This window comes from Malassezia vespertilionis, chromosome 9 (genome assembly GCF_029542925.1).
Source record: "Malassezia vespertilionis chromosome 9, complete sequence".
NCBI classification, from domain to species: Eukaryota; Fungi; Basidiomycota; class Malasseziomycetes; order Malasseziales; family Malasseziaceae; genus Malassezia; species Malassezia vespertilionis.
The window spans coordinates 370,304-394,970 of NC_079255.1; the positions used below are offsets into that span (position 1 = coordinate 370,304).

The 24,667-nt window shown below is 55.0% G+C and overlaps 14 protein-coding genes and 1 non-coding gene across 15 annotated transcripts; 7 read left to right on the forward strand and 8 right to left on the reverse strand.

The window, feature by feature from the left end:
• Positions 1–216: 216 nt before the first annotated feature.
• On the forward strand, positions 217–2,928 carry RCY1 (F-box protein: endocytic membrane traffic, recycling ReCYcling 1; the record flags this gene model as incomplete). Its single annotated transcript, XM_056208798.1, has 1 exon — positions 217–2,928. The coding sequence occupies one exon, from the start codon at positions 217–219 to the stop codon at positions 2,926–2,928; it is 2,712 nt and encodes a 903-aa protein (XP_056064773.1).
• A 30-nt stretch (positions 2,929–2,958) lies between these two features.
• On the reverse strand, positions 2,959–4,251 carry ARR3 (arsenicals resistance; the record flags this gene model as incomplete). Its single annotated transcript, XM_056208799.1, has 1 exon — positions 2,959–4,251. One exon carries the CDS (start codon positions 4,249–4,251, stop codon positions 2,959–2,961), a length of 1,293 nt encoding a protein of 430 aa, XP_056064774.1.
• Positions 4,252–4,407: 156 nt separating this feature from the next.
• On the reverse strand, positions 4,408–6,837 carry MVES1_003990 (uncharacterized protein; the record flags this gene model as incomplete). The annotated part of the gene is made up of 1 exon (XM_056208800.1): positions 4,408–6,837. The coding sequence occupies one exon, from the start codon at positions 6,835–6,837 to the stop codon at positions 4,408–4,410; it is 2,430 nt and encodes an 809-aa protein (XP_056064775.1).
• A 67-nt stretch (positions 6,838–6,904) lies between these two features.
• Positions 6,905–10,867, reverse strand: MVES1_003991 (uncharacterized protein; the record flags this gene model as incomplete). Its single annotated transcript, XM_056208801.1, has 1 exon — positions 6,905–10,867. The coding sequence occupies one exon, from the start codon at positions 10,865–10,867 to the stop codon at positions 6,905–6,907; it is 3,963 nt and encodes a 1,320-aa protein (XP_056064776.1).
• A 136-nt stretch (positions 10,868–11,003) lies between these two features.
• Positions 11,004–12,356, reverse strand: SQT1 (60S ribosomal subunit assembly or modification protein; the record flags this gene model as incomplete). Its single annotated transcript, XM_056208802.1, has 1 exon — positions 11,004–12,356. One exon carries the CDS (start codon positions 12,354–12,356, stop codon positions 11,004–11,006), a length of 1,353 nt encoding a protein of 450 aa, XP_056064777.1.
• A 147-nt stretch (positions 12,357–12,503) lies between these two features.
• Positions 12,504–13,367, forward strand: RKI1 (ribose-5-phosphate isomerase; the record flags this gene model as incomplete). The annotated part of the gene is made up of 4 exons (XM_056208803.1): positions 12,504–12,627; positions 12,654–12,767; positions 12,830–12,860; positions 12,890–13,367. The coding sequence occupies 4 exons, from the start codon at positions 12,504–12,506 to the stop codon at positions 13,365–13,367; spliced, it is 747 nt and encodes a 248-aa protein (XP_056064778.1).
• Positions 13,368–13,446: 79 nt separating this feature from the next.
• BMT2 (25S rRNA (adenine(2142)-N(1))-methyltransferase) lies at positions 13,447–14,322 on the forward strand (the record flags this gene model as incomplete). Its single annotated transcript, XM_056208804.1, has 1 exon — positions 13,447–14,322. One exon carries the CDS (start codon positions 13,447–13,449, stop codon positions 14,320–14,322), a length of 876 nt encoding a protein of 291 aa, XP_056064779.1.
• A 72-nt stretch (positions 14,323–14,394) lies between these two features.
• Positions 14,395–14,741, forward strand: MVES1_003995 (uncharacterized protein; the record flags this gene model as incomplete). Its single annotated transcript, XM_056208805.1, has 2 exons — positions 14,395–14,418; positions 14,454–14,741. The coding sequence occupies 2 exons, from the start codon at positions 14,395–14,397 to the stop codon at positions 14,739–14,741; spliced, it is 312 nt and encodes a 103-aa protein (XP_056064780.1).
• A 49-nt stretch (positions 14,742–14,790) lies between these two features.
• ATG18 (autophagy protein) lies at positions 14,791–16,086 on the reverse strand (the record flags this gene model as incomplete). The annotated part of the gene is made up of 6 exons (XM_056208806.1): positions 14,791–14,825; positions 14,854–14,948; positions 14,978–15,596; positions 15,624–15,783; positions 15,810–15,922; positions 15,969–16,086. The coding sequence occupies 6 exons, from the start codon at positions 16,084–16,086 to the stop codon at positions 14,791–14,793; spliced, it is 1,140 nt and encodes a 379-aa protein (XP_056064781.1).
• A 39-nt stretch (positions 16,087–16,125) lies between these two features.
• Positions 16,126–17,913, reverse strand: RRP9 (pre-rRNA processing protein; the record flags this gene model as incomplete). The annotated part of the gene is made up of 1 exon (XM_056208807.1): positions 16,126–17,913. One exon carries the CDS (start codon positions 17,911–17,913, stop codon positions 16,126–16,128), a length of 1,788 nt encoding a protein of 595 aa, XP_056064782.1.
• Positions 17,914–18,000: 87 nt separating this feature from the next.
• On the forward strand, positions 18,001–20,124 carry MVES1_003998 (uncharacterized protein; the record flags this gene model as incomplete). Its single annotated transcript, XM_056208808.1, has 1 exon — positions 18,001–20,124. The coding sequence occupies one exon, from the start codon at positions 18,001–18,003 to the stop codon at positions 20,122–20,124; it is 2,124 nt and encodes a 707-aa protein (XP_056064783.1).
• Positions 20,125–20,206: 82 nt separating this feature from the next.
• On the reverse strand, positions 20,207–21,642 carry MVES1_003999 (uncharacterized protein; the record flags this gene model as incomplete). The annotated part of the gene is made up of 2 exons (XM_056208809.1): positions 20,207–21,587; positions 21,614–21,642. 2 exons carry the CDS (start codon positions 21,640–21,642, stop codon positions 20,207–20,209), a joined length of 1,410 nt encoding a protein of 469 aa, XP_056064784.1.
• Positions 21,643–21,696: 54 nt separating this feature from the next.
• MVES1_004000 (uncharacterized protein) lies at positions 21,697–23,022 on the forward strand (the record flags this gene model as incomplete). The annotated part of the gene is made up of 1 exon (XM_056208810.1): positions 21,697–23,022. One exon carries the CDS (start codon positions 21,697–21,699, stop codon positions 23,020–23,022), a length of 1,326 nt encoding a protein of 441 aa, XP_056064785.1.
• Positions 23,023–23,064: 42 nt separating this feature from the next.
• On the reverse strand, positions 23,065–23,980 carry GIR2 (the record flags this gene model as incomplete). The annotated part of the gene is made up of 4 exons (XM_056208811.1): positions 23,065–23,513; positions 23,580–23,768; positions 23,801–23,863; positions 23,896–23,980. 4 exons carry the CDS (start codon positions 23,978–23,980, stop codon positions 23,065–23,067), a joined length of 786 nt encoding a protein of 261 aa, XP_056064786.1.
• Positions 23,981–24,070: 90 nt separating this feature from the next.
• MVES1_004002 lies at positions 24,071–24,157 on the forward strand. Its single transcript has one exon. It is a non-coding gene; the product is annotated as a tRNA-Arg (tRNA).
• The last annotated feature ends 510 nt before the right edge of the window (positions 24,158–24,667 follow it).

The following is a 24,667-nucleotide window of genomic DNA, read 5'->3' on the forward strand; positions in this document are numbered from 1 at the left end:
TGCGCTATGCTAACCTTGTTGTATTTTTTCTTTTTATGTTTCAAAAAATAAAACATCGTATGATGTTCCTGTTTCTTAGTCCACGCCAGACAGAGCACAGCTCTGGGCCTTTTCCCGCACCGCCGCGCCCAGGCAAGAACATGGTGGTGCACGGCCCTTTGGTCGGCCGAGTTTGTACACAAGTGGAGGTGTAAGGAAGTTTGCTCGACTACGGTCATGGCTTTGGAGGCGTGGACGCCGCTGGCGCCCACGCGCGTGCCATTTGAGCTGCAGGACGATGAAACGATGGGTACAGAGACAGTTGGTCTGGAGGATCATGTCATGGATTTTGGACCGTTTCCTCGGAATGTTATGATGCAAGTTTTAGACAATGTTCCCGTAACTGAATTGCCGCGCGTCGGCCAATGTTCGCGTGCAATGCATCGCCTATACAAGGACGAGACGCTGTGGAAATGGAGATTTGATCGACTTGCATGGGAAGGTCTTGACGACATGCAAGATCTTCTTTTGAATACTCCGCCGCCGCCGCTAGAGACGGTTTTGGCGCAAGCGAAAGTACCACGAAAACCACGCGATACCGTAAACCTTCTCTCCGACTTGGAGCTGCAGGAGTCTACTTTGCCTATACATCCTTACTTTGAGCGTGTGCGACGTGCATATATTGTGCTGAAGCCGTTATTTCATTCGCTAATGGCCCAACATAGCACATCTTCCTCCCTATTGTTTACCGGGCCTGCGACCAAGACGCTTGCAGCGCAATGCACAATGCTACGGAATATGACGCATGCAGCATCGACACTAGTAAAGGCACTCCCTCCTGGCCTCTCGCTGGATACTGTCGCTCCGCGCATACAGCAGGCAGCCACATTTTGCGAAGTGCAGCTGCGTACGGCATTTGCAGCTTTGCAAGAGCGCAGAGATCCTGCCGCTGATGCAGAAATGCGGCGGTATGCAAGTCTTGCATGGAGCTTGCGCATTGTTCCGCCCCTATGCGGGTGCGCTCAGCCAGCATCAGCCGAAGCACCGGATCGAGAGCGCGCATTGTACAGCGATGGGGGATACGCGCTGGTACTTGCACACCTTGCGAGCCGTCCAGTTTTTGGGAATGCGCTTCCTCATAATCCCGAGGATAGCATTTGTTTTACCTCGCAAAGTGAAGCTGCGCTGGACACGAAACCAATTATTACTTTTGTATCCTTCTTGGAAGGTGTCGTGCGCGAAGAGGGTGCACTTATTTATCGTGTATTTCCCCGGGAACAGCGTGTAGAGCTGGTCTTTCTCGAGAAGCTATGTGATGATCTTGTCACTGAATATATCAGCGGCCTTTTCCAGCATGCACTCTCGCACAGTCCATTTACCTATCTGTGCGCATTTTCACAGTCGTACGCGCAAATGTTGCCGCTTGCAGATGCAATGGTAGAAGGTGCGCCGCACTTGGACATCGCTGAGACAAAGCAGGTGCTCGGTCATATTTGGGCGCAACAGCTTGAGGAGTATATCACGCAAGAAGAGGCGTGGGTAGCACGCACACTTGCTCAAGTGTGCGAGCGATGGACCGAGGAATTGGCGCAAACAGTGCGCGAACATCGCGAGGCATCTGTGCCCACACCACACTCTGCCGCTGAGAAGCGTTCTTTTCTCTCCAAGTTTAAAGGTGCAATTATGGCACCCGCTGCATCGCTGCCGAGATCAGCGAGCCTTGGCATCGGGCAGCTTACACCGTCGCGATGGCAGACAAGTCGCGAGTCCTCGCCGAACCCAGCGCAGGACGAGGATGGGCACGAAGGGTATCTTGGCCTTACCGATCAGCCAACTGGAATGGAGGACCAAGGTACTGAGAAGGAAGCGGCAACGCTCGACGTTCCTTTTGCGCAGAGTCCCAAGCTTCGATCCGCATCACCAATACGGCCCTTGCAGCTTTCTGCAATGCTGTCCATTGACATCGCGATGGAGCTTATTGGCACTACGCGCATGGCACTGCAGCGACTCGAGCCGCTGCATGCGTTGGGTCCAAGCAGCGCTGCACGTGTACAGCAGGCGGCGATAAAAATCACGGTGCTCTTCTTTGCGACCCTCAACGATGCGCACATCCAGCCAGGATTCAAGAATGCACGCGAGCAGATCGGCTCTTACGATCCAGCAAGACAGGAAATGACGATGCATGCAGCCGAGCATGTCGGCCCACTCATTCTCTTTTTCGAACTCGTCCAAATTGGCGATACAATCCAGCAGATGACGCATGTGTTCTTTGACAAGGTTGCCTCCCCATTGTTGGGCAAGACAGATTTTACCAATGCTGCGATCCGCGAAAAGAAGCGCTTCGAGAGTAGTTTGGACGAGAGCGTCGCAGAGGGCTTGAGTACGGGCGTCGAGTTGCTTGTCCAGCACGTGGAATACATTGTGCTCACACGCCAAAGCCCGCGCGATTTTTACCCCGAAGCTGGGCAGGCACTTGATATTGCGCAGCCGACGCGTGCCTGCTCAGAATGCTGCCGAACGTTGGAGATCTACTGTGATATGCTGGCGTCGTGTGCAGACAAGGCATTGCTGGACGTATTTTACCAAGAGATTGGGCTCCGTCTCTATGCCGTGCTGTGCAAGCACTTGAAACGCCAAATTATATCTTTGAATGGCGGGTTTCAAGTGATTTCCGACTTGAATGCATATTACCACTTTATCACGACGTTGAAACAGGCTGCATTAACGACGCTGTTTGCTGCGCTGAAGCGGATCGGCAGCTTGTACATAGTGGACGACCCCAAAGAGCTCGCCAAAATGGTGCGCGACGCAACACTGAGTGGAGGAACGTGGCGGCCTGAGGAAATGTACGAATTTTTGCGCTCGCGCAGCGATTTCAAGTCCATTGAGAGCAACGTCGATGCGGAACTGTACGGGATTAAAATCATGGAGGACTGTGTGGTGCTATAGATACCCTAATGATGTAGGATGCAAGGTACATTACGCGTTGCGATGCACTTCTTTAGTCGCGCGCCGCGCCTGTTGACGCGAGATTGCAACGTCCCAGCGCATTCGTCGACCGATAACGAGAGCAATCCAGCTCAATGTCAACAGCACAGGTACTTCGACGAGCGGCCCAATCGTCGTGGCCAGTGTCTGCTTTGCATCCGCACCGTACGTTGCTACTGCCACTGCAATAGCGAGCTCAAAGTTGTTCGATCCAGCAACAAACGCCTGGACAACGGCCATTTGGTAGCCCCATTCTTCTTTCCCGAAACGTACAGAAAGGAACCATATCAAGGCAAAAGTAAAGGTCCACATCAGCGCAAAGTAGAGCGCGAGCGGTGCAATCGTGCGGAACACGGGGCCGAGGTTGTGCAAAATTTGCTTGGCCTGGGACGCAAAGATTACGATGATCACACACAAAAGAGACACGAGGCTCAATGGCTGGAAGTAGACGAGGAATTTCTTCAGTCGCGCCTCGCCCACCAAGTACAGGAGCGAGAGGCGCGTCACGATTCCTGCGGCGAGTGGGATACCCATGTAAATGCCAACAGCAGTCGCTGTTTTTGGATAGTCTAGATGGAACGTATGGTCGCCGGAAATCACATTGATGAACCACAGCGCCATCGGTGCATACAGCACCATTTGGAGCAGGGAATTGACAATCACAATGATGGCGCATGTGTCGCTATCCCCGCGCGCAATCTTGACCCAAATCATAACCATGGCAATGCACCGCGCAAGACCGACCATAACGACCCCAATTCGGTATTCTGCTAGGTCTGGAAGCGTCGCCCACGCAGCGCCCAGCATGAGAAACGGGCCGATAATCCAGTTTAAAAATAACGAAATCGCCAATTGGTACCAAATGCGGCGCGTTTGAAAAAGGTCTGGAAAGCGCTCGTACTTGACAGCGGTCAGAATTGGCCACATCATCGTGATAAGCGGCACCGTCAGCGAGACAGGCACACCTTTGAAAGTACGAGCGTCCAGGTTGGGTTTCGCGTTCGGCGCGAATTCGCCAATAATTACACCCAGGATCATGGCAAGGATAATGAACAGCGAAAGAAGGCGATCGAGCCATCCGATTGATAGGAGCAGGCTCTTGGCAACACCTTTGGCGTCCGATTGTCGCGCTTCGTCCAACGCGGAGTGCGCAGCGGGGACGCCGCCATAGGGATGTTGGAGATAGCCATCTGCTGTACGCTGCTGCAAAATAGGCTCTTCCACTTCCAAGTCTATATTGCGCTTGCGGGCCTTCTCTGTCTTGGGCACATGTAGTTCAGACATGAGCGACCGATCGTGCTGCTGCCGAGAAAAATTTGGACGCTTTGTAAGCCATGGTTGCCCCCGCGTTCGGCGCAATGGCAAAAAGCAGGGCGGTGCATCGCATGTACAAATCTATGGTTCACAGGGCCAGACCCTTCTAGGAGTCTTGATCCACTACTATGCAGCAGTGTAGTTCCGTTTACGTATCTCATCCGCATCGCCACGCTCCGATGGCGGCCGAAAATACATATACGTCGTTGCAGTGCTCTCGTCCGGCGCATGTTGTGCAAGACGACCGCCAGCCAGTTTCGTGTCGTGCTCGAATGAGGTATCTGGAGGGATATAATGGATGCTACTCGGCCAGTCAATATTGTTCGCGGTGCCCTGTGGGACATCAGACGCTGTCGTTGCCATCTTGGTCGGCAATGGCGGCTCGAAAAGATTGACTGGCACAGCGTCCGAGTCCGACGCGTCGTCCGACGCCGTGGTATACTTGTTGAGGTACTCTGCCTCCCAGTCCTGATCCCATGCCATTGCAGACTCGACTTCGTACTCAAATGCAACTTCGTGCTTCCGAAGAAAGTAGCTCAGTGCGGCAAAAAATGCCACTTTTCGGTACAGGTGTGCACCCCAATCCTGGAAATTGTGTGAATGTGTCATGCCTACAGTACAGTCCATGTAGCGCATATAGTTGACCGCGTACACAAAAATGTAGGTAGGGTAGACGAAGCGGTGTTCGGGATCGTTTTTGATCCAGTCGTTCAGATCGTCCTGGACCGCATTTAACTTTTCCAGTGGGGTATTGAAGGCAACTTGGATATGCGTCTCGTCGTACTGGTGGCTCGAGCGACGAAAATTGATAATAGAACTTTGGGATAAGATGGGGTTGGCAATGTACAAGTCGGAATTGTCGGCCGTGTTGGTGAATCGCGTGGAGAGGAGGCGCAGCTGTTTGACGACGTAAACATTGTCTTCAAGCATCACTACATCGCCAGTATCGTACGGATGTGAGACAAAGATAAAAATGATCGAGTCGAATAAGTTCTGCGCGCTCTCTTTGAAGACAAATGCAAAGGCAATCCCCATGGAGTAAAACGTAGATACAGTTTGCGCCACGTTTACGTTGAAAATGGCAAACGCTTCAAATAGCACGAAGATGCCTGCGATAATGCACATAATCAGGTCCAGCCCGCCGACCACATTGTTGAGGTCCTGCATAGCAAATCCAAGGATGCGGCGCTCTTTGAATACCTCCATCACCGTGCTTTTAATCTCGCTTTGGGAAACGTCGCCGTTTCCATCGCGGTCAAAGAGCGCGAATGCATTGCGTGCACCGCCGGGATTGTCTGGATATGCAGGCGCAAAGTCGGACGGCACCAGATAATTGCGCGAGCGATCGCGCTGGTAGTTGACATAGAGCGATCGCGCGAGTCGCTTGGCCTCTGCGGACGTGTTTAATTCCGTTTTGACGCCCATTTGTGTGGCCTTCAGGAGCATCGCTGGATCGCGCATGCCGATCGCGGCGAGCCGCAGCGCCGCAGCCGATGAATTTTGGGCTTGGCGGCGAAACAATGCGCGCCAGTCTCGAAAGCGGTTTTTGGTGTCCTCTGCACGCTTCGCAAATATCTTTTGGAAAGCAGGCGCCGAAGCAGCCATCGCATCGTACTGTTTCGGGCGGTAGATGTACAAGTGATCGAACACTTTGAATGCGTGCGTCGTGCTCTGAATCCGATCTGCGTAGGACGACTGGTGGAACCGGATCGCGATGAACTTGATCACAATCTTTTCCGCACACAACGTCAGCACAAAAAAGAAGATGAACTCCATCACCTGGTATACTCGATACGTGTACGGAGCCCAGCTGTTGTCTTTGGGCATACGGGCTGAGTACAGCTGGTAAATTGAATTGAAAATAATCGTCCAGGACGCCCAATTGATCGCCGCGTACACAATCAACTTGAAATACTGGACAATCGCGCGGTAGTACTCGACAAATGTCTGCAGTGCCTTGCTTGGAATTCCATAAAAAAGACGCACTAGCCCAAGCACAGTCGCAGGAAGCAGCTCAAGGAGGAAATGACCCCACCATTGCAAGTGTAAATTCACCGCGGCCCAGATGAACCATGCCTCGACATTGCTGGCAATGTAGTCAGCGTGCCGATCGTTGGGGTGTTTTTTCCTGTACTCGTACCGGACGGTCAAAATAGGAATCAACATGATCCCAACCACGACCAAATTCCCGAGAAACGTGCCACAGAGGAACATGACAAACTTGTGGACAGTAAGCTTGCGATAGTTAAAGCCTGTTTTTTGGACCTTGCCGTCATCTTTCGCTGCATCGTCCACATTGTGGTCCGTGTCCCAGTCAAAAAAATCTTGCTCATGCGACACGCGGGGCGTGTGGGGAACCGACATTTTCTCACCGCCGGCGGGCGCTGCATGGGTCGGCAACTGCGGAATGGCTGTTTGCGCACGGGCCTCTTCTAACGGCTCACCGGGCTGCGCCACTGTAACTTGCGGAAAGTAGGTCGCTGGTGGACGTGCTATATGAATCTCGGGCACGTCCATGTGTGGCTCATGGATTGTGCCCTCGCTCCGGTCGGTCATGGTGGCAGTGCGCAAACCTCGCACCATACACACGAATTAGTAATAATGGACTTCACGTGCTATACAACTATGCCTCAAACTTGGCCATGCGGCGACGAAGCGAGGCGCTGAGGGCGGTCGGCTGGTACTTTTGCGGCGAGACATTCTCCGCATCGTACTCTGCATCATGCGCCGCGACAGGCACTTTCTCCGCCACTTTCTCGGCTGCACTCGGGTCTGTATGCTTCAAGTAGCGCTGCGCACGCGCCCTCAATGCACTTGGAGTCCGAGCGACGCCGTCCGTTGGCTTGGATGGCGCGGCAAGAGCGCTGTTGCCTTTGCTTGCGAGTGGAATGCGTGCGGTGGGCTTTTCGCGAGCATGTGTGGCGTCTTTTTCCGTAGCATTCGGTGTAGACGCCGGTGCGTTGTGTTCGGCAAGGGGGGGAGGCGGGGGGGTATGCGCGCGCTCATTTGCCCGCATCAAAGCAAAGAGGAGACCACTCTCAGCGGCACTATCAGCGTACCTTGGCTTGACAGGCATGAGCTGGCGAGGCGCAGGTTCGGCGCTGGATTCCTCGGGTGACTTGTTAGTGTCTGTGGGAGCATCCTTAAATTCTTCGGCATCCGTGCAAGGCATGCTGAATGCATCGGCCTTGCGAGTGGTGTCAACAGACTCAGCAAGAGGCTCGGCCTTGGGCGTTGCTGCTTCCGTGGACGTCTCGTCCTGTGCTGTACTGGCCGCCTCTTGCACCGCTGTTTGCTCAACCGGCGCCGTTTCTTTCGCATCCTCTTGCAGAACCGCACCTCCTTCCTTCTCGGTAATACCGTGTCCCATAGGCGCCACTTCGCGCTGGACGCCTTTCGTTGGCAATGGACGGGGCCCAAGCGACGGCGCAGGTGAGACTGGCCGCCGTGCAAATGGAGTTACTTGCAGAACGGTGTCAGAGGAGCTTGCGCTCATGGTCGAGCTTCCCGACGCGTACCGGCTAGACGCAGCGCCAGTGCTGCTTGCAATGCTACTCGTCGAAATAATCCGCGAGCTTAGCGCAGCGCGTTTGCCGGTATGGATGGTATCCGACGTGCGCTTGCGCTTCAGCGCCCCTTCGTCTTTGCGTGTAATCTCCTGCAGCCGGCTACGCGACTCGTGCAATTGCTTGACGCCAAGCATGAGCGCGCGCATCTCGCGGCGCACCTCGCTTGTGATGCGCGCGACAGCTTCCTGGTTCCATGGAGGCTGTTTGGCACTGTCCGCGTCCAGCAATGACCACTGCTCGAGCGCGACAAGGCGCTTGTCGAGCTCGCGCAAGACAGGCACAGAGTGGCGTTCGTACATGTAAAACCGGACCATGACTTCCTGCAACGCCTCGTGCAGCGGCAGGTCTTTTGGTTCAGCGCCAGTGCCTGCATCGATCACAAGCGAAATTCCGTTCGACTGCAGCTGCTCGACCACCGATTTGGACGGGACCATGCCAGTAGGCAGTGCAAGCTCTCGTGTCTCGGGCGGCGGCACTTGTGTGGGCGGCGGCAGCGATGGCGTCGCTGGATTCGCAGCCCCGACACTGTGCGTCGGTGGATGCGGCCCGGTGTATGAGACAGACTCGGTCATGGACTGGATGTACTTGGCGGCAGCCTCGGCAAGCGCTGGCGTCCATGTTAGACGACCGCGACTATCCTGAAGAACGGCCGGCGTTGTATACACTTCAGAAGCAATGCGGAAAGGCGCGTTGCTCTTTTGCTTTGGCGGCTCGCGGCGCGAAGGGAAGCGCTGAAGCGCATCATTCGGCTTCGGCGTAGTACCGGGCAAAGGAATGTGCTCCTTAAACTGCTGCATGGGCTTCGGCAGGCCCGACGTGGGACGCTCGTTTCGCCGGGTAAAGTCGTGGTGCATCGACTCAACTTGCGGCGCTTTGGGCGTAGTGCGCGACGAAGGCGTCGTTGGCGTCTCATCCGCGCTATAGACGGGGATCAGACCACCGAATCCATCGGGCTTGAACGCGGTGCCGTCCTCTTCAATGATCGTCGACGCGGAGTCGTCGGCCAAAGGCGCAACTGGAATCTCGGGGCGTTTCTTTGTGCGCGATTCACGGCCCCTCGAGGTGGTGCTCATCATTGTCGAGACGCGTGGCCGCTCTTCAAATGCAGGTGGCGCTTTGCGGTGCACCGGCGCCGTGGATCGCGGCAGCGGCGGTAGTTCATTCTCGCGACCGTAATACATCATCTCGGTAGCCTGCATGTCCTGGTATATCATGCCTTGCTGATACTCGTCGCGCGGCATAGTTCCATCCGGTTGCAAGGCGCCAGGATCGAGGCCATGCGCTGCCATTGCCTGCTGGTAATAATACCACTCGGCTTCTTGCTGCGCATAGTATGCCTGCTCTTGCGCGAGCCATTCCGCTTCTTGTTGCGCATACCATTCCGCTTCTTGCTGGGCGTACCATTGCGCCTCTTCCTCTGACTGAAAACCAGCTGTGGGCGGCTCTGGCTTCGGCGTTTTCGGGGGGGGCAAAGGCGGCGCTTCCTCGTCAAGCCCTTGCAGCTCTGCCGACCCGTGGCGGCGCTCGCTCTCAAGGATCCTGCGTGCCTCGAGAATAGACTTGCGTTTCATCTCAAGCGCCTCGCATTCGTCGTCGCTCGGCTTGCGCGCAGAACCCTGCGTGTATTCGGAGCGCTTCGACGCAACGCTGGCGGCACGCGCAAGCGCCGCATTAATTCGGTCGTTTGCACCAGACAAAGACCGAGGCGACGCTGCCGTCACGCGCGAGCCATCGTCGAATTCAGACATGGTGTCGTTGCTGTACAAAGAAGGACTTGCATCCGCGCCCTGAAAAACGATTCCGCCCGACTTGGCGCTTGCAGTGCGATCCGAGCACTGCGAAGCGCCGCTCGGCCAGATTCCACGCAGCCAAGACTGACGCGGCTGAACGACGCGGTTCATTAGGTCGGTCAGCTTTGCGCCTTCTGGCTCGCGCTGCATCGCATCCAAGAGGCGCTCCTGTTTGTGCTTGCTGTTTCCGGATGGTGTACGCTGTTGTACAATGTTCTCAGTGTCTTCGTGTGGCAAACCGAGCTCGACCATGCGTCGCGAATATAGACGACCTGCGTCGACACTGTCGTTGGCTTGGTCATGGTCAAATTCGCGCCATGGCTTGCCGCCGTGAGGAATGCGCGGAGAGTAAAGGTTTGTGCGCTGCGGCTTTGTATCGTCGTAATCAATCACCGTATTTTCGGCCGTCTCGTCAAAAGACGCTTCGGCGGATGCGCCCATCGCGGCTTCATTGATAATGTCCGCCGCGGTGAGCTCCTCTTTGGGTGGTGGCGGCGGCGGCAGCGGCTGTGTGCGCTCGACAATTATCTGCTTCTGCACACGCTCTTCGACTTGGGAGAAAGCGGCCTCGTGGACGTGGCGCTCCACAGTCTCCTCGACGCGGAATTGCGCACCCTCTTCCACGGCATGTACCGATTCTTCTTGATGCATGGCCCCGTCGGCACTACGATGATTACGCACAAACGCAGAAGCACTGATGCTTCCTGAACGTCGGTGGTCGGGAGGTGCCATGTCGCCAAACAGGGCGACCGTATTCGTCTCGAGCGGCAACGGTAAAAAGTTTGGCTGGTTGGGGTCGTCGTTAGCGACATGAATGTGTTGCGACAGATTGCTGCCGAACCCGGGCATTGCAATATTGTGGCACATATCGTCGCCGGTAAAACCCGTACTGCCAAGCTGTGTATTGCTTCCATCGTAGAGCTGCCAATTCGGCAGCTCAGGGACGTGGTATTCAGGCGCATTCTCGTCGTAAACAACGCTGCTGCGAGAAGGTGCAGGCGACAAGCTGCGTGCACGGTGAGCAGAGCGCCGCAGTAGCCTCGAGACACCAAGTCGCTTCGATGGACTTGCTAGTGCGTCGTCCTCCTGCTCATTTGCTGGGCCAGGCGAGCGGCCCCGCACGCGCTCAATTTGGTTTGAGAGACGATTGCGCAAGGAACGTTTCGGCGACTTCGGCACATATGTTGCATCGCGTTGTGGCGAAGGTGGCTCAAGACCCCCTTGCATGATATGCACTCTAAAATCTCACCAAATTGCAGCTTGGAGAGAATGTGGAACGCAGACGGCGTCGAGCAAGTTTATGTACGTGTAACATCTACGTGTTGTTGCGTGTGATGTCACGTGATACGATCGCCGCACGGACCTACGTGAGGCGGAAGACGAGCGCAACGCCTTCGTCGCCTGCACCAACCATTTTGTAGCCTTTGAATTGGGAGGGATCCACATAGGCACCGAGGCCACCAGTATCGTGGCCTTGCGTAATGCCATCGTCTATACCCACGGCGACGTCCAAAACGCCGTCGGTAAAACCGTGCTGAGTGCCAAGCAGTGCCATTGTCCGTGCATCGAATGTGCGGATGCGATGGTCCACAGAACTTGTCGTAAATAGCGGTGTGTAAGGATGTACGATGATTTTTGTCACTGCAGAGTCATGCATCGCCTCGCTGCGGGCTTTGCTGACACCCAGGTCCCAAACAATTACTTTGCCGTCCGTGCCGGCAGAAACGGCGTGCGTCGACGTTTGGGATGTGGGTCCCACAAACGAGCCAGGCGTGACGGCGGGAAGCAAATCAATGAATTCAACCGATTCGATGCTCTCGCCTTCGGCATGGCCGACAAGTGTGCCGACGATACTCGCCGGAGAACCAGCGTCGACATTGGCAACGTTCACGACACGAAGCAGGCCGGCTGCGCCGCCCACCAAGACAAGACGCCCGTCGGGACTAATGCACAGCGACGTGACTCCACCTTCCAGTGTAAACCTGTTGTCCTCCGCCCCAAGTTTGGCTTGGACCGTTGCGTTGCGTGGGTCCCAGACAATCAGAGATCCGTCTTCGCTGCCGCTGATCAACTTGCGGCCATCGGGCGTGAAGCGCGCGCAAGAGATGGCTTCAGTGTGCCCACTAAATACGTTCATAAGGTTGCCAGAAGGCAGCTGCCACATCCAAAGGGTTGAGTCAGACGAGCCCGCGACCAGGACGCTGCCTTTTGGGTGCCACAAAAGGCATGTGACTTCAGAGGGACCTTCGAGGCTCGTCAAAAACTCCCAGTTGCTCCAGTCGTCACCCGTTCCATGTCGGCGCCATACACGAACGCGGCCATCGAGACCACCCGTTGCGACCATTTCGCCGTCCGCACTAAACGCCACGGCGACGACACTGTCGGTATGCCCGCCGAGCTGCGCCACTTCAGCACCGTCGATCGTATTCCAGATCCACGCGCCATCATCCTCACCACCTGAAACGGCCAGTGATGGATGTGGAAAGCTGGGATGCAGCGTGACGCAGAATATAGATTTTCGGTGCGAATAAAACGCGGCGATCGAGTCGTCGCGGAACTCTTCGTCTTGGTCACCGCCGTCATCAGGCACATCGTCGTCCTCCATGGGCGCCTCATCTGTATTCGACACATCAGCCTCGATATCTTCGCCAGAAATGACCAAATCTTCATTTTCCGGCTCGAGCTCACCGCTCGCCATGTTCTCTTCTCTCGTCATGCCAGGAAAGTCGAAGCGCAAAAAAGGTGCGAATCGGGGCAAGTGTGCTGAGTCAGCACAACAAGGGACAGCCCGGTTCTAGGTTGGTGTCCTTCCAACATTATACTGCCTCCGCTTTTCCGGTTAGCGCAGACACTGAGCAGGAGGATGGCGACAAGCACAAAAAATGCAACAGAAAAGTCTCCGATTGAGCTGGCGAAACGCGCTGCTGCGTTTGCAGCTGTGGATGCGCATATACGCCCAGGGGACAAGGTGATTGGAATTGGGTCTGGTGCGTTGCTTTTGTGCTTACACTAGGGTCCACTGTACCATATGCTGTTGAACGCATTGCTGCTATGGGAAAGGCGGCGAACGAAAACCGCTTTTTTGTACCAACTGGATTTCAGTCGCAGAATTTGATTCTTGATGCTGGTACGTCCACATATGCAGCTGACATGCAGGACTGCAACTCGGCGATATTTCAGCATTTCCAGAGCTGGATGTGACCGTGGACGGTGCAGATGAGTGCGTATGCATACATTACTCACCTATAGAGTGGACAGTGATTTAAACCTGATTAAGGGCGGGGGTGCATGCCACTTGCGCGAAAAGGTGATCGCTGAATCTGCCAAGACGTTTGTCGTCGTTGCTGATTTCCGCAAAGAGTCCAAGGTGCTCGGCGAAAAGTACACGAAGGGAGTGCCAGTGGAAATCGTTCCATTTGCATCCGCGCGTGTGCTTTCCGCTCTGCGTGCACTGGGCAGCACAAAAGCCGCACTTCGTATGGCCAAGGAAAAAGCGGGGCCTGTAGTTACAGACAATGGCAATTTCTGCGTCGATGCGCCGTTCCCCGAATCAATGATGAGGGATCCATCGGCCCTCTTACATCAAATCAAATTCATCACGGGTGTGGTTGAAGTAGGCTTGTTCACAAATATGTGTGAAGCTGCTTACTTTGGCAACGAGGACGGCACAATTACGATCCAGTCGCTTGATGGATCCAAGGAGGCCAACATTAAGGTAGATTTGTAGCTGGTAGTGTCGCGTGCCAATTTTGCCCATGTGGAGCAATCGACTCAAATATTTTTGCCTCCCCTTTTTCAACCGCTACATGCAAGAAGAAACGAAAGCGAAAGCGCCGCGCCGCGAAAAATTGATCCGCCCACGCGGAAAACGCGGCGGTGTTAAGCACCGTCCCAAAGGAAGCGTGAAACAAGCACATACAGTTGCAATTGCCAAGTACCATGCGCTTGAAAAGCAGATAGCGCAGACGACGGATATAGCGGAGCGGAGCGCGCTAGAAAAGCAGCAACGCAAGCTTGGGGGCCTTGCAAAGTACCAGGACCAAAGTACTACAGGTAGCGCTACCGATCGTGGCGGAGAGAGCGGCAAGTGGTGTGCCAAAACACTGAAAAACATTATTGCTCCCGATACCAAGATTTCGCTGCTCGATGTAGGTGCTATTGCGGGTACTGCGTATACAAAGTACACAAGCTGGATCACGACGACCAGCATCGATCTAAATCCTCGTTCAGAGAATGTACATCAAAGCGACTTTTTTGATTGGCCCGCGCCGAGCGCCGAGGCCCGGTACAATGTGGTGGCCCTCTCGCTCGTGATCAACTTTGTTGGCGATCTGCACAAGAGGGGTGAGCTATTGCTGCACGCACACCAGTATTTACGTCCCGATGGATACTTATACATTGTGCTTCCTCTTGCATGCGTAAAAAATAGCCGCTACATGACACATGCGCACTTCACGGCGCTCGTGAATTCGGCGGGCTACAGCGTGGTGTGCAACGAAGACAGTGCCAAACTCACACGGTGGCTGCTACAGACCAAGGCACCGAAGTCGCTCACCAAGTCGCAGCGCAAGTTATCTTCTAAAGAAAAGCTTATGGCGCAGTATTGGGACGGCATAGTGTACAAGAAGCACGAATTGCTCCCTGGCGACGCACACAATAATTTCGCCATCTTGCTTCCGTAGGACCGTGCACGTTGGCACGTGACACGTCATAAACGCTGGCACGGCTTTCCCGTTGCTTAATATCACACCATCATGGCCGCGAAGCAGCTTGTCGAGGTAGGTGGCGTTAATGGTAGTCACTGACAATGCAGAAATTCATTTCTGAACACGCCATTGCTATGTTTAGCAAATCGTACTGCCCGTACTGCAAGCGTTCGAAGGACGTCATTTCGAAACTGAACGTGGACCAGAGCAAGGTCGGCGTTCTCGAGCTCGATCAGACCAACGACGGTAGCGACATTCAGAACTACCTGAAGGAAAAGACGGATAAGAGTACTGTGCCGAGCATTTTTATTTCTGGCGACTTTATCGGCGGCTGCGACGACCTTCTTAAGATCCAGTCCGATGGCGAGCTTGACAAGCTTGTTGCAAACATTTAAAGAAGATAGGATCATGCAAACATGCGCATTAAGAACAAATTGATTTGTGCTACTCTTCCCGTGCATTCTCTACTAGCGAGTATTCTGAAGTCAGCATTGCAGCGAGTCATACGTTTGGTTAGTTTGCATTCGCCACCCCGCTCCAGATCGAGTGCGTATGTATAGAAATAGCCGTCTGAAGTAATTACCATGACAACCGGTTGTGTACTGGGTAAGTAAAGTATCGTAATACGTACTTGCTTACTGCCGCGATAGCGCTTGGCTTTGTACTCGGGAGTTTCACATGCGCAAAGTCGCGTTCGGTTTCCAGCATTTCCGCCAAGGACGTGGGCAGCAGCGTGCTAAACGTGTCTGCCACGCCTTTGCTCATACCTTCCGATTGCCTGCGTAGCCGATGCATGAAAGAGCCCCTTCGCTTTTGTTCCACCGCAGCGACTGGGTCCTGCGCAGCGGGCGCTCCCTGTGCCGGCGCGAGTTTGAAAAGGTGCACCGTGTCGGAGTCCGACGTCACACAAAGCAAAGTACTTGCCGCATTAAACGTGATGCTAAAAATCTTGGCAGGGTACGTCCCACGCCGGAATTGGCACAAAAGCTGGCCTTCCGGCACGGAAAATACGCGAATGACGGTGCCCTTGCCTGACGCAGTGGCAAGCATCGTCCCATCTGCATTCATTGCTAGCGCTGCAATCGGCGTACGATGCGCAGGAATCATATTCACCATCCTGAGCGCCAAAAGATCATACAGAACCACATTTCCAGGAACATCGCGGGCGGCCGACGTGCTTGTTTCCGCGCCGCTGTGCGTTGCGTACGCAAGAAAACAATTTTCCGCGGACGGCGCGAGAGCACACAAGCCTAGCGTCAGTTTCGTTCGTAGCCTACCTTGAGCATTTTCCCGCGTCTCAATCATTTGCAACAGCTTCATGTTACTGATATCATATACGTAGATGGAAGTGTCCAACACGACCACGATCCGCTTCCGATTCAAACGAACGTTGAGGATCGCGCTTGGGAACGTGAGCTCACAGATGATCGATTGCCGCTGTTGTAAGCACACTTTTCACGCACCTTGGTATTAAGCACTTGAAGCCTACGCGCACTTGCATCCGTGTCGGACAAAGTCACAATCGTCACCAAGCTTGTGCAAAAGAGCATCTCAGCCAACCCGACCGGGCCATCCTCTAAAGTCAGTGCTGGCAGCACACGCACTTTTTGTATAGATCCTACCGAATGGCTCGCAATTCGTAATCAAAAACCCAGCCTTTGTGCCAGTAGCAACACAGGAAAAGTCTTGATTGAAGTTGACCGAAAGCACTTCGCTGCCCGACTCGTGCGGCCGCAGCATTGTACAAAGTGGAGAAGGCGTGAGTCTCAGCACGTGGCGCTACGATGTATCCCTACAGAGCCACAGTGGGACGACGAGCGTGCCTGTGTGTGCATGTGGAAAGTGTTTCCAGCGGTGCGACTTGGGTTCGCACCCAACGCCTGCCAGGAGCAAAGGCGCGATACTTTCCTTGTGCCCGAGGATGCGCCCCGTCGCTGGATCATTTTGGATCGCAGAAACGCGCGATGCTTGGTTCCGTATGCCGCTCTCCTCCTCGCCCGACGCAGCAAGTGGCATGTGCAGGCCGCCGCGGCGCCGCCAGCGTGCGGGATGCACGGGGTATTCAGATCCGCGTTCTATCGACGGTGTGATTAGCTGTAAGCTGTTCACGACGCCCTCGGCGGGGATGGTAAACAGCGGGGCAAATGAGCGCAGCTGCTCGTGCAGCGCCCAAACTCGGATGCTGCCATCCCACGAGCCAGAGGCAAATACGTCACCGTATGGAAGACATGATAGGCTCGTGATATACCGCGGCAACGTCTTTGACACACCGTCGTCATCGGTGTGTACTTCGTAGCCGTGTGCGAGCGGCATGGTAAATACGGGCTTCTTTTTTGCAATGGACCACAAGGAAATCATGCCACCATCGCTGCCGCTCAAAAAGTGATGGTCGTCGATCATGGCCACACAGTCCATGCTGCCCTCGTGCACCTCGTTCTTTCTGGATGGGGTATCAACGAGGTCGCCGCCTTCCAACAACATATGTACCTTGCTCTTTGCGCCGCCACGAAAAACCAGCTGGCTTTCATCGTGAATTTTCCACAAACGACAGGTTCGCTCCCGGCCGCCAGCGGTCACAGCGCGGTCCGAACGGAGGCAGCTCAGGTCCTGGATGGATTCCTGGTGGCCAAACAAGGTCTCGATATAGCTCAGCTGTGCGACATCAAACAACTTGACGGTGCGGTCATAAGAAGCACTAAAGAGCTCCGAAGTAGTGCCGCGGAAAGCCAATGCGCGAATTGCGTCTTTGTGGCCCAGTAAAAACTTGACAAAGTGTGTCGTGTTCGACGCATCGGGCTCTTTCTGGCGCGTCTCGACTCGCCACACGCCAATCTTGCGGTCTCGGCCGCCAGAAACAAGGTGTTTGCCGTCAAAGCTGAGAGCAAGTGCGTAAATGTCAGCAGTGTGTCCCTGCTCTTTTTCCAAGTGCACGATGCCTTGCATCGTCTTGGTTTTCTGGCCCGCGCGTGCACGGCGGCGTGCGGCGCCGCTCGTTGCAGAAGGCATCCATCCGATGTCGGTATGCTCAATCCGCCGCGGGAATATACACACTTGTCTGCCGTCGCGCAGGCGCCACTGCACGATACGACCTTCCTTGTCCGCAGAAAAAAAACTGTCTGCGGCCACGTTGCTGCACACGGAAGTGACGCTCATCCGATGCCCACGTGTAGCTAAAATATCATTCTCTAAAGGTGCCGCAAGCCTCGATGCAATCCGAATGTGCATCTTCCCGCCCCCTTCGTCGACATCGCGTTGAAGACGCGCCGTAATATTTTCTCGGTCAGCCACCGCGGCATCCGCTCCATCAACCAGTTCTTCCTCCTTGTCGTGAAACCCCTCCAAATAAAGGCGTGCAAGTCGGATCTTGGTTTCTGCCGGCGTTTCACGCGCGTTCGCTTCTTCGTCGCTGTCCACATCCTGGGTGTATTCGTGGCGAAGATCCATATCCTCCACAGATTCCAAAGGCTCTTCATCCACGTCGTCCACGCGTTTCCGCAGCTTAACGCTCGAAGCGCTACGTGCGTCCCCACTGCGCTTGCGCTTCTTCTGAAAGAAGGGATCCGACATGGTGAGCCGCACAGGTGCGACGGCGGACAAAAAAAGCTAGTCACGTGGAATAGGTGGAGGCAGGGCGTTGCTTCGTTTGCAACTCGAATGGATGCGCGCACAGAGCGTGCCGCTGCGCTGCGAGAAAAGACGCAGGCGCAGCATGCGGCATTCCGGCGCGCGATAAAGAAATCAAGTGACGACAAGGGTAATTTTTATTGTGGGCCGTTAGCAAAACAGGTACGCATTGCGCGTGCGAATGTCCGCGCCGCGTACATGACACTTTTGTTCGCTTGCCCCTACGATGCAGAAGCAAAGCATATTGACAAGCGGCTGTGGACAGACACGACGTACAAGATAATTGTTGCGCTCCGTGCAAGTTTTTTGCGCTCGGATAAACGCACAGACTCTACGAACACTGCTATAAGCGCCACAAGTGGGAAAAAGAACGAGCGCAGCCAGGGCGAGTACCGCAGATTTTTGCGCGAAGAACGTACTTTTTGGGAGTCATTTGCAGTGAAAATTGTGCACATATTTAGCTTGGATGAGGCGTATGGCGCTCTCCAGAAATTGGGCCTTCTTGGCACAGATGCAGCGCGCGAGGCGCAACTGGCCGAGGCGTGCGATGCTGGCGTCGACGCGATGTACGAGCCAATTGCACGGAAGCGCGATGCAGAGAATTGGGAACACCGCCAGCATTTGTTTACGGTTTTGCAACGAGTGCTTACGTACTGCGGCGACTTGTACAGGTACACAGAGATGGTCTCGCATACGGGGAAGCGCGGCTATCATCAAAAAACAAAGCCCATCATGCACGACGCGATTCGATTTTACCACGAGGCGCACTTGCTGCTTCCAGATCACGGACACCCGTCCAATCAGCTTGCAATCGTTGCCACATCGCTCGGCGACGCATTCGGCGCCGTATACCAATCATACTGTGCGACCTGCGTGCCGCACCCATCCTCCAATGCACAACATAATTTATCTTTGACGCTCACTGCTTACGCCGCGTCGTGGGAACATTGTCCCATGCGGCACGAAGTGCAGGATGCCTGGCGTCAAGCGTCGCTAGTGCATACCGCTGCGGAGCGACTGTGTATGCCAGTACTAGGAGAGAAATTGGAGCGTCCTGCTGCATGGTTCGAAAGTCTATTGCATTTTCATGCGCTGACTGCACGGCATACTCACCTTGATGAGGCTGCTGTGCTGGGCGAAGTGCTGCTTCGTAACGTGCTGTCCTTGCGCGGGAAGAATTCGCTGCGCGCCGTAGATTATTTGCGTGTGTTTGTCGCTGCTGTCGCTGCCCTGGTGCGTATTCGAAGCACTGGCACTTTGACAGCGCAAGCAGATGGCATGGCACAGCATGGATCGGAGCTGGTGCTTGTATCGCACATCCTTGGCCTACTCACTGCACTGCTTGCCGTCGCGCGCGAGGAGATTGGGGAGAGCAAGCCCGGGTGCAAGCCAGGCACAGGGCCAACGTTACAGCGTACGCTTCCTACCCTTCGCCTAGGCGCCAAGTGGGTGTACAAGCACGCAGACTACTTGCAAGCTCTTGCACACCGCGCCGCGACGATGGCGAATGCTACTGGAGTAGAACATAACGTGCTTCGGATGGCGTGCATTGCCGAACTATACCAGAGCAAGACTATCACGTTTTATGCATCCTATGCAGACTACTTAAATCAGCTTAAGAGGACGTTTGTCGGACTTCCGGTGCTGCCTCACGAAAAGCAGGCAGGCAAGGCATTGGTCGCGGAAGACGCAGAGTTGATGGCTTTGCTTCCGTTTGCGGGCGTCTTGTTTCACCCAGCGCCGCATTCTTTGGCGCTTGCGACGGAACCGCCCCTTTTTCACAAGCACTGTTGCGATATGGCACGCATCGCCGATGCATTGCAAGATGCACTCTCCCTTGCGAGTGTACCGTCGAGTGGCGTGACGTTTGATACAGAGCAGCAACTATTTGTATCGGTGGCACAATCCGTACAGCTAGAGGTACATGAAGATCCTGTATCGCTTGCATTGCGCGTCATGGACCGCGAGCGCGACGCGTACGATTCATCCGACTTGCTGCGCACGCTGCCGAGAGCTGAGCATGTTCCACCGACCGCATCACCTTGGCACGGGGTTTTAGAGAGTGCGCCAGAATCGCTGTGCAGCACGCCGCTTGCAAAATCGTCGATTTGGGCGACGCATACGACCTCGCCCTTCGGCTGGAATGCACTGTAAAGCGTTACACATGTAGCGATTGTTCCTACGCAAGCGAGATGCAGCTGCTATTGACGTTCAACGACGCACAATCACGCTGCTGTTAGTCACCCTGTACGCACTTTGCCGCACTCATTTTTTGTGCCAATGTAGTCCTTTGCCGCAGTGCCATGGCATTGCATACATTCTTCCAGAGCGTATCAGGGCCTTGCGATGTCGCGTACGATTCGTCCATTTCTACTACCTGGGCGTGCCAGTCGATGCGCGCGGCAAGATTACCCGCGCGGATGAGCAAAGCTACGCGCTGCACAGTATCCTCCAACGCCCATCCAAACGCTGTCGCGATGCCTTGCAGCGAGCACCGCGAAAATGCATTTAGGTAGCATACAAGGAGCCGCGACATGATGGCATGCATGATTTTCTCGGTACGCTCCTTGCCGAGGATCCGGTCCAGTGCAAACGCGTCTGTATATCGAGCGAGAATGGCCAATGTGCGGCTGAAATTTGAAACAAGAAAAGCCTGCAGCACCTCGCGCGGCGCCTGGTCGCTCTCTGTCGCGCATCGAAACTGTGCATCCTCCGCCAGCTCGCTTACACGCTGACGCTGTTCGTTTGGTGGCACATGCAATGCAGACAGCACCGCGTACCACGCAAATTGGATGGGGTTGGCCATATCAGCGTACGCACTGGCATGTACCGCATCCAGTCGTACAGTCGGCAGGCGCTCATGCACCGAAGCATCGCCCCATTCGCCCAGCATACGCACCGCATTGATGCGCGGCAGTACTTTTTCGTGCGCGTCGCCGCTGCGCTCATCCACATCGACGCGCCTTAAACCTGCACCGCCGCCAGCCCGAAACAGAGCGCTTATCGCGGCACTTCCTGTTGTCGGCTCGCCGCGCGCGCTTGGATCTGTGGATCCCTGCGCAAGAACAGAGCGCCACGCGTCTGTTTGGCCCGGAACGACAAAGTCAATGGTTGGGAGCGTCTGTACTACAGACTCGGCCTTGTCAGCGTACGCAACTGCTGTCGCATACTGGCCAAGGTAAAGCGCGACTTCCATGGCGCTCAAGTACATTTCCAGCGCATGCTCGTTTGTCGAAAAATAGTCGCGCGCCTTTTCAAAGTGCAAAAGTGCTTCTTCCATCTCACCCGTGTGCCAATAGTGTCTGCCCAAGTCATGGTACGCCATGCGGATGCTTTCGTCGATGGTATTGTTTTGGTACATGCGCAGCTCGCCATACAGCTTGGTGCGATCCTGTGCGGTCCGTGCCTCGACCGCTTCTTTCCACGCCTCGTCGAACGCGATCGGATCCGCTGCATCTGTATTGTACAGCTTCCAGGCATGAGCATAAAGCGCAACTGCGCTTGTGCATGCCTGGATCGCCTGGATCGCCTGTTTTGCAGCAGTCTGGCGCAGTGCTGGTGCATGCTCAGCAATATAGAGCAACTGCTGTATGCGTGGCCAGCCTTCCAATGTGCTGCTGCCGTTAGTCTTTCCGCCACGTACACCAGCGCCTCCAGCGCCATTTCAGCCATCGTAGTGCACGTCCCAGCTAGGTTCGGCCGACGTAAACGCGACTGTGCTCCACCATGGCGTCGCTCGCGGCAAGGCTCGACAGCATTGTCAGTCTTGCGGTCGGTGTGCGTATTGAAGAGTATGTACAGATTCTGCGTGAAATTCTCGCACAAAATGAAGCGGATTGGGTTGCAGTATTGCGCACCTTTCTGCAGCATACGGCGCTGGCACGGGCAAACACGATGGGCGCAGGCCTGATTGTGGGGCGCGAAGTGCTTGCCACATTCACCGCACAAGTGCACGAGGCACATGCTAATGCACAACATGCTTTGGCCGATACAGATACGTACCTTGCAGTATTGCGCACGGCTTTGGCCCAAGTTGAGGAGCAGGCCGCGAGCCTGGAGGACGAAATTGCACAGATTCGCGTGCAGCTCGCAGAGGCGCTAGAAACGCAAGGTGCGTGGGCAGAGGCTGCCGAGGTGCTGCAAGGAATTGCATCCGATGCGAACCGGCGCAACAACGCGAATCAGTTTTGGCTGCAGATTAATGCGCATATCCTGCGCCTCCTGCTCCAGGCCGGAAATGTGCACGACGCGGATTTCTACGCCAAGAAAGCCAATTCACTTACACACATCGTTGCAGCAGAAGGCACGGATGCAGATACGGAGCGGGTCTTACTCCAATTCCGTGAGAGCCAAGCGTGTTTGTACGACGAGCAGTTACGATTTTACGATGCAGCGGTGCGGTACTATGAGCTGAGCATGTCAGACATGCTTGCACAAGACGCCAGGGACGCGATGCTTGCCAAGGCAGCGATTGCAGCTGTGCTATCGCCTGTAAGTGCACAGCGGCGTCGTATTTTGGCCGAGCTTGTACAGGACGCTCGCGCGCATGCGCTGCCATACGCGGGGCCACTCAAAACGGCTGCAAAAGAGAGGATTCTGCGGCCACACGACCGTGCACTGCTGATGCAAGGTATGACGATGTCGCAAACGGCGCGCGATCGTTTAGGCTGCGGGCCTTGTGATGCGCTGCTGGAGCACAACGTTTACGCTGCCTCGCGCGTTTACACAGCCATCACGATGCAGAGCCTTGCAGAGCTGCTCGAGCGACCGGTGCCGGAATGCGAGCGCCTGGTCGGCCGCATGATTGTACAGGGAAGTCTTCCGGAAGGGACGCGCTTGCATCAGGTCGAAGGTGCCGTTTACTTTGGCAAAGAGGGCGAGGCAGAGGTGCAGGATGCGGGCGACGAAGAACACGCCGCGATGTCCTCACTGGATGCACAGGTGGAAGATGGCACAGAAGAAATGTATGCATGTAGGGATGCACGGATTGCTGCAACGACGGCGTACCTTTCTGAAGCATATGCAGCCATGGAGCAGCAATCTCGCGCATAGAATCGCCAATTTCTGCGTTTACAGGGCATGCTATTTACTGCACTACTCATCGTCCGAATACGCCACGATACCCTCTTCCTCTACCTCAGCATCATCGCGTGCTTGCTCCTCGCGTGCCTCACGCGAGTACAAACTCCAATCAACCTCGCGCACGGAATCGTCTGTACTTTTTTCGTCCTCGACACTTGGCGCCGTGCTTGGCTTGGAAAAGAGTTCACGGCCGGATAGCTTCGCCTTGTATTTCTTGTACTCTTCACGCTCCCTATTGCTCAGAGTCGCCATGTGCTCTGCTTCCGACTTTTCGCGTGCAGCAGTATACTCTTTCATAAACGCTATGCGCCATTCCTTGAACCGTTCCGCAGTGACAGCCGTACCGAGAAATTTCTCTTCCTCGGCAGCAATCTCCGCCTCGCGCGCACGGCTCGCACGCTCGGCGCCTTCTTTTTCCATGCGCTGTATATAGTCTGTGAGCGCTTCGCGTAGGTGCGAAGCTAGCGTGAATACCATGGGCATCCCCAGTGAATCTTGTGCCTGGCATTAGCGATTCTCCTACATACGCACCACCTGCTCCAGCTCTGTATGCAATTGCTGTACACCGGCGCGTAGATCGGAAGAAAACGATGCGTGTTCTGCGTCTGGTGCCTCGCCCAACACGCCCAATGGGTCTTCTTCGACACGAATCGCAATCGCCGGCAGCGCATCGGGGTATTCGGGCGTATACCGCACCGCAAGCTGCAATATAGGCGCTGCAGTGTCAATATTCCGATAGAGTACATACCTGGCTTGCTCTCGTCAAAATCTTCTGGAACGACGCGGATTTGCAGCTCGTCCTCCGAGACTCCTGTGCGTAAGCAACGAGCATGTCCAACATACTTTCTAGCTCTCCCTCAAGATAAATGCTTTCCAATACCTCGAACTCTTCAGCAAGCGTCTGTGCATGCTCCTCCGCAGTAACCATGTTGGAGGCAGCGCGTCAAGCGGTGCGGACGAGCGCCAAAATGTCTAACCTATTTTTTTATGCAACAAACGCGGTTCGCGATGATACTTGGGTCTGCTGGCGCAATGGTAGCGTATCAGCCTTCTATATTATAGAGGGGCCAGCTGAGGGTTGCGGGTTCGAGCCCCGCGTAGACCTTTGTTTTGCACAGTCACAATATGCACGCGTTATCGGGATTTTTTATTCGCTTAAAAAAGCAGATTTTTACCGAACTTGGAAGTCGCGCGCGTGTCAACGCGCCTATTTGAGCAGTTGTCAGGTGACCCTTGGCCTGTCAAACCGCGCAAGTCAGATCTAACTTATTGCACGCAGCAGGATCGGGTCAAAAATAACCTTGCGCTTCTCACGTGGCATGCAATCGGAAGGGCCAGATGAAATTCGGTGTCGTTCAGGGTCACTGTCCCCTAATTGTGCGCTCCTCTAAGCGACACGTTCATTGAGCGCGGCTCTTGCGTCCAAACTAGTACAGTTGGTTGGCATTGCACTATCCAGGGGCTTTCCGCTTGTTGAATCGTGCGAAACCACGCGTTTGCCACCAGACCCTGAGCCGTCTGAGTTCTTGATATTAGCTTCAAGTATCGTATGATTACGGGTGGCAAGGAAGTTTCTGTCAGTAGTGATGAAGCAGCACAAGGGCAGTTTCCCTTC